Consider the following 7,414-nt stretch of genomic DNA (forward strand, 5'->3'; position numbering starts at 1 on the left):
GATTAAAATGATTTTTATGACATGCATTTGTTAAGGAAAAAGACTTGTGTACAGTAGAATCAAAACCAAAATCATTAAATTCCTTAAAAATAATTTAAAGGAATCAGTGAACATAAACAAAACATAAAATAAACATTAACTGAAATAAAATAAAATAAAATAAAAAATGTATAACTAAAAAACAAAAAAACTAGTTGCCAAGGCAATGTTTCTCATTTTCATTTAGGTAACTAAAATTTTCATATATAGACGTATTCAATTTATTAGAAATTATAAAAATTAATAAAAAAAAAATAGAAAGACTTAAATAAAAAGAATGTCAAAAACACAAAACTTTCAAATTAAAACGAAAACAGAAAATCTAAAAAACGAATTTAAAATATTAACAAACCCTATTATAGTCCCCTTACAGCTGTGGTTGCTATTGTTTGCAATGGATTATTAAATCTAACTGCCAAAGTACGTACTGTATTAACCTAACGTTGGTTTGTTAATCATACTTTTCATGTGATATGAGCCCCTGGTGTTTGTTTGGTTTTCTTTTTTGAACATTGTAAGTGTTGTTACAGACACGATATGTACATGTGTCAGTCTTGGAAGTGTTTCGAGAAAATGCAATCAAAATAATATTACAAAAAAACAACAACCCCTATAATAGTCTTTCAATGATACTAAAATAGCACTGTCTCTGAAATACTAAAAGCACATCTCTTCACCCCTTGAATTCAGCGTCATCCTCGATGGGCGGCAGCGGAGACTTGGTGGGGTGGCCTGAGGCGGACATGGACTTCACATGCCGCGGCCGAGTGGACACTCCTGGAGACACCGAGGAAGATGCACTCGCCGAGGCCGACATCTCCGTCAGACTGAGACAGAGAGACCACGAGAAAGAGACATACATGAGATAAATGAGCCAGAAAAATGCGAACATTTGCACACATCCGTATTGACATCATATGTGATCAAAAGACCACGTATTATGTTCTTTGGGGGCTAAACAAACATTTATGTCTCTATCACACCAAACGCAACACAAATTGCAAGCAATTTTGCACATTTGAATGTAAAATAAAACCCAAGACCAGGCTTTTTTCCAGTATTTTTTGCACTGATTCTGAAGTAAAATATTAGCGCTGTCAAACGATTAATCGCATCCAAAATAAAAGTTTTTGTTTACATAATATATATATATGTGTGTGTGTACTGTGTATATTTATATAAATACACACACATGCATGTATATATTTAAGAAAAATATGTCATGTTTGTATATTAAATATATTTATATATAAATTAAATTATATGAATATAAATACATACATGCAAATATTTTCTAAATATATACTGTATGCATGCAATAAATATACACAGTACACACACATGTAAACAAAAAATGACAGCACTATAAAATATGTAAAACTGAGCCGAGAGTATATAATCACATGCTACCAAAGACTTATTTTAGCATCCTTAAGATATGAATATAATTTTTATTAATGTTTTCAATTCGTTTTAATTTATTTTAGTACATTCACTTTAAACTAAATGAAAATGAGACATGTTGAATTTAACAATAAGCTGAAATAAAAATAAGCCTAATGTTTGAAAGTGTATTTTGACTCAAATGTATTTGAATGGTTTTAGTTTTAGTTAACTATAATAGCCCTGGTAGAAAAAGACCTCACAAATCACAACTGCAAGTGTCATATTTGCATATACGAATTTGTGTGTGCAATCTTTGTATGTATATTTTCACAAAGAAATCATGATCCATCAGTAACTTTCGTACTTGTTCTAAGTGTATGCATTTATTTTTAAATCACATTCAAACATGCATGAATAACTGAAACCACACACACGCAAAAAACAACAACAAAAAACACTCTGGATGGCCTTATAAATGTGTTAAGATTTAGACATTTGAAATATCTGCACTGTGCGAAGTGCCCTTCTTTTCGTTTTTACCTGTTTGTTACCATTATGGTTTCCACACCTGCTCTGGAATGAACACATGACCCAAGATCTTGTGTCTTATTGGTCAGTGTTTTTGTTAAGCTAATGTTCATGTGAAGAGGTTGATATCAACACAGTTTTAAAGTCTGCTCACCTGCTGTCTTTGCCGTTGGGTACGGCTGAGTACCGGTCTGTACTGGATCTCTCACACACGTACGTATTTCTCCTCGTCATTGCTCCAGCAGCGCTATTCTGTTCACACAAACACACTGTTAGTCTACTGTTAGTCGTATGTATTTGTGTCCCGCATCTGAGGCACGTGACCTCTCACCCCTGAAGCTGTGGAGGACTTCCTGCGTTCCTGGACCACCAGAGGAGAGGCGGCCATGTCTCCTTTAGAGCTGGAGGAGGGCAGCTTACACTCCTCCTTCTTCTTCTCTCCCTCCACGCTGCTGGCCTGAGAGCGTTTGGTGTAGGAGACGGCCGGAGGTATGGACGGAGCGACTGCACAGAACCAGACAATCATGCTCAGAACAACACATCCACAAACAGCTTCAAATGAAAACGTGTCATCTCCGAGTCAAGGAAGGAATAGCTCACCCAAAAAGGGAAATTCTGTCATTTGCTCATCCTCATCATGTTGAAAGCTGTATGATTTTCTGTGGAACAGTTGAAAGTTGTTTTGAAGAATGCTGGTAACCAAACAGGTTTCCGGGTGCCATTGACTTCAATAGTATGGACAAAAAAACGCTATGGGAGCCAATGGGATTTGAAACTGTTTGGTTACCAGCATTCTAGAAAATATCTTCATTCCACAGAACAAAAAAAAAAACTCATGCAGGTTTGGAACAACATGAGAATTTTCATTTTTGGGTGACTTTTACTTTAAAATGGTCTTGGAAACCACAGCAAGTTTTACCACAGACCTAAAAATCCATAATAAAAATTAATTAAAACATTTTTATTTAAATTAGTGCTGGGCAACGATTAAATCGCAATTAATAATATATGTGTGTGTGTACTGCATGTATTTATTATGTATATATAAATACACACACATGCATGTACATATTATGTGGCATGCATAGGTTTTATATTAAAAATAGTGCTGGGCAACGATTAATCAAGATTTTTGTTTATATAATATATGTGTGTGTTCTGCGTATATTTATTATGCATATACTGTATCAAGACACACACATACAGTACACTGTATATTTTGAAAATATTTACATGTATATATTTACATGAATATAAATATATACATGTAAATATTTTCAAAATATACAGTGTACTGTATGTGTGTGTCTTGATACAGTATATGCATAATAAATATACGCAGAACACACACATATATTATATAAACAAAAATCTTGATTAATCGTTGCCCAGCACTATTTTTAATATAAAACCTATGCATGCCACATTCTGTATGTAGACTACACATCCAAAATGACATCAGCAAATTAATTATTAGATTAAAGCAATAATCCCCGTGAAGCCGTGGTTTACAGTGAATTTATAACAGCTAAGGGGCGTCGTTAGACGCGAAGCGAAGCTAACCCCCTTAGCTGTTATAAATTCACTGTAAACCACGGCTTGACGGGGATTATTGCTTTTATAAAACGGTTATTCCATATACGTAGTAAGGTTTCACAAAATAAAACAGAGCAAGTACAGAGTAATGATAATAAAAACAGTATTCTTCCACCAAACAATGTAGCTCCTCAGAAACAGTTGTGGTTCCAACAAAGTGGTTGCCGAGCAACACACAGAAGTAAACAAAGGTGTATGTTTGTAGAGTAATTTACAACAGCTTAGAACGCGGCTCAAGCACTGGAACTCTCCGTTTTATAAAACTGATTATGTTTTTCTGGGCTAAATAAATGTGTTATTTAGAATGAATTGAAATGTTCTCTGTGTGTGTTTTGTACCGTGGTCGCTGAATCGCCGCTGTTTCTGCGTGGCCGAGATACTGCGCTGTACTTTGGAGTGTGCGGGTGACTGCGCAGAGCTGTTGTTCAGGTCGCTGCTGGGTCGTGACCTTTGACACAGGTTTGTGGTGGACAGCGAATTGCTTCCTTCAAACTAAAACAAGATCAAGGTTATTATAATTGACTAAAACTTTCGCATTTCAGCTAGCTATACAAGGGCAAAATTTTAACTTGATGTAATAAAATGAAATAAAACAAATTAAACACAACACAGACTTTTAAAAAAGAAAAAAAAAGAAAAACTACTAAAATTGATTAAAAACAAAACAGAATTACTAAAATTTGAATAACATTAAAATGAAAACGGAGCTATAAAAGTACAAAATTCATTCAAAATATTAATAAAAAACTATAATAGTATGTCAATGATGGTAAAATAGCACTGCACAGAATACACTGAAGTGGATGAGAGCATTCAGTAATTACGACTGATGTTTTGGTTAATTAGTTAATTAACACGCATGACTTGCCTCTGGAGGTTTCCTGCCCAGCAGAAGATACGTGGCCATGACCTCATCATACTTCTGCCCTACTAACGCCTCTGTGATCTCATCTTTAGGGAAACCCATAGTGATCATCAGCTCTGCCAAAAACAAAGATACACACAGAATTTCATTCTCATTGTATGTGATCCCTGCATAAGCGCACATACTTTTGGCCATGTAGTGTATGATAGAGACATAATATCTTGATTTTTAACCATTATTTAAAAAAATGCATTAGAAGGAAATAAAGAGAGAAAGACAGAAGGGTCAGGGACGGTACACACCTATCCGTTTGGTGTCGCTGAAGTCTGGCTCAGGTTCTGTATAGGGCTTCAGTTCCTCTTCCTCGTGGCCTACATTCATCCAGCGGTCCTTCATGATTTGCTGTGAGGCATTGATAGACATTAAATTACACCTTTGCATATGAATGTATATTTATTTACTATGAATATTTCATAAATTATCAGTTTTAGCATGTTAATGGATATTGTCAAAAATATAGATTATATACATCTCAAAAATCGCTCACAGTAAACGCACATCTCTGTATGTGCTGTGAGTTTCAAATGCACCAGGAAATGCAAAAATGTGCGTTGCATTTTATTTTCACATTCACATAATTTCCAGCATTTTTTGGACAGATGATTACAGCATTGCACAGATTTGTAATGAGGAGCATTTGTAAACCTGTTGTCATGGACGGTTTTTCACCAAAACAAAACCTTGAGGGTTTAACTCTTGCAGGCAAAGAAATTAAGTATTGGAATTTTACAACTGTAAACTAAAATTATATTACTTATTATGAAATGCAGTGCAGGTGTACTTTCAAAACAATAAAGCATGTTTAAATTGCTCTAAATGTTGCACCATTTTTTCCATGTGGTATCAAAAGTAGTATCAAATATTAATATTTGTCAAGATGTCCAAACGCTGGATGGAAACGCCAAGATGTGCATAAATTCTTAAAATGCGCATAAAAAACGTATGCGCACAACTGAGTAGGATAAAAAGTTTATCCAATAAGAAAAAAATGCGCATAAACTACGATGGAAACACATTTACCGAATAAATTCCACCATGCGCATTGAAAAAGTCATGTGACTTTGCGCTATGAGACGGGATAACCTGACTAACCAGCGGACCGATCTCGTTCACAGCATCTGAAATGTTGTTTTGGTCGTTCTGAAAAGCCTGAGCAAAGTCTGTCGTCAAAGTACTTCTGTATAATTACTGTCTTACACGACTGCGTTCCCAAACAGCAGCATCCACATCCGAAAGCAATGATCGCATTTATTGTGTTACGTCTGCTCTCGCTGAAGCGCAAGTCATTTATTACATATGAAATTATTATATTCAGTGGCTTCTCCTAGTTTTCTTAGAGATATTTAGTGCCAGTTTATCAGGAAGTGACGAGTTTGTTCTCTTTGACTCATTGGATGGAAACGGTGCTTTATTCGCAAATGTTTTATGCGATATTCAAGTTTTGCGCACAAGTTAAATTCGCATCTTTGGATGGAAACATAGCTCATGTTGCTGTGAGCATGCAAGACAAGCTACTGCACAAAGACATAACATAATATCCTCCATAGCAGATCTAGACAGGTGGTGCTGGGGAGGAGGAGGGTGTCGAGGAACTCTTCTGTAAGCCAGCCTCACAGCAAACACTGAACTAGACTATTTAAATATTAAACAAGAAAGCTCAAAGGCTGCAGATATAAGAGAGGTGAATCTGCATGCTCCATTTGGTTTACACTGAGATAGCTAGAGGATTAATATTGAATACCTATCAGCTTGCACTAGAGTGTCCTGACTGAACCTCAGGTCATTTCTAAACAAGTTTCTACTTCTCGAGACATGACAGATTTAATGTTAACAAATGTGTGATTAAGATTTGATTTCACATGATTTCAAAAGACTTGGAATAAAGTGTACAGGACTACTTTTATGACACTTTTTACGGTGCTTTTGTTCTTTTCTGAGTTTACAGTGACCCTGTTCACAGTATGCTTTCATTGAATGGAAAAGAGCATTAGACATCTCATTTTGTGTTTCACAGAAAAGTATATTTTTCTATAGTTCTTTTCAAAATTCATACGGGTGTGTGAAATGTGTTTATCAGCCTCACCTCTAGACTTCCACGTTTGCCTGGATTTAGCACCAACAGTTTCTTCAGAAGGTTTTCACAGTCTGTGGACATGTAGAACGGTATACGATACTTCCCTCGCAAAACTCTCTCTCGCAGCTCCTGTGGACCAACATTCAGAGTGAGGACCCAATACAGCACATACAGACAGAGCAATATGCTTTCAGGAAAACTTGCTGTTTTTTCATTTAGGTAAACTACATAAAAACATAAGCCTTAAATGGAGCAGTGGAACAGTTTTTTGCTTTGGCAGACTTTAAAGCAAGCAGTGCATCACTATTACCTCTTCACACCGATGGTAAAAATTCACACTGCAATGAAACTCCAAATAGGGTGTTTTTCACTTAGCAAAAAATGCTTAAATTACCAACCAAACTAACCAATAAGAAAAAAACAATGCTTTTGAGCTCCAACTACAAGAACCGTAAGTTGTTAGCAGCAAGCAAATTTGACAAAATTTTATATGGCAAACAAAAGGTCACAAAATAGAAATTACACATTTAAACAATAATGTTGGGAGGTTAGTTGTGCTATACTGGGAACATATTTACGGCTAATAGGTATTCTAATAGGTCTAAGGGTACATAATAAATCAGAAACCCCAAAATATTTGGGAAGCAGTTTCAGGATTTTTAAATATTTATTCAATTCAAGTTTATTTGTATAGCGCTTTTCATGATACAAATCGTTGCAAAGCAGCTTTACAGAAAATTAAGTTAATTCAATTTTAAAAAGTGACAGTAAAGACATTCATAATGTTATAAAATATTTCAATATTTTACAAAAAAAAATGCTGTTCTGAACTTTCTATTTATCAAAAAAGTAAAAAAAAAAATAGA

The 7,414-nt window shown here is 35.1% G+C and overlaps 1 protein-coding gene across 5 annotated transcripts in view; it reads right to left on the bottom strand.

The window, feature by feature from the left end:
- The window catches only part of LOC107702252 (serine/threonine-protein kinase MARK1-like), a 52,557-nt gene that overhangs the window by 14,384 nt on the left and 30,759 nt on the right, over positions 1 to 7,414 (bottom strand). For all 5 annotated transcript variants that reach the window (XM_016504505.1, XM_016504506.1, XM_016504504.1 and 2 more), the window contains exons 9-15: positions 6,558 to 6,677; positions 4,717 to 4,816; positions 4,418 to 4,530; positions 3,888 to 4,041; positions 2,285 to 2,457; positions 2,108 to 2,205; positions 717 to 866 (exon numbers count right to left, since the gene is read on the bottom strand). In XM_016504505.1, coding sequence (XP_016359991.1) covers positions 717 to 866; positions 2,108 to 2,205; positions 2,285 to 2,457; positions 3,888 to 4,041; positions 4,418 to 4,530; positions 4,717 to 4,816; positions 6,558 to 6,677 — 908 coding nt within the window. The remainder of the gene's footprint in view (positions 1 to 716; positions 867 to 2,107; positions 2,206 to 2,284; positions 2,458 to 3,887; positions 4,042 to 4,417; positions 4,531 to 4,716; positions 4,817 to 6,557; positions 6,678 to 7,414) is intronic.

Source organism: Sinocyclocheilus anshuiensis, unplaced genomic scaffold (assembly GCF_001515605.1).
Source record: "Sinocyclocheilus anshuiensis isolate Anshui unplaced genomic scaffold, SAMN03320099.WGS_v1.1 scaffold666, whole genome shotgun sequence".
NCBI classification, from domain to species: Eukaryota; Metazoa; Chordata; class Actinopteri; order Cypriniformes; family Cyprinidae; genus Sinocyclocheilus; species Sinocyclocheilus anshuiensis.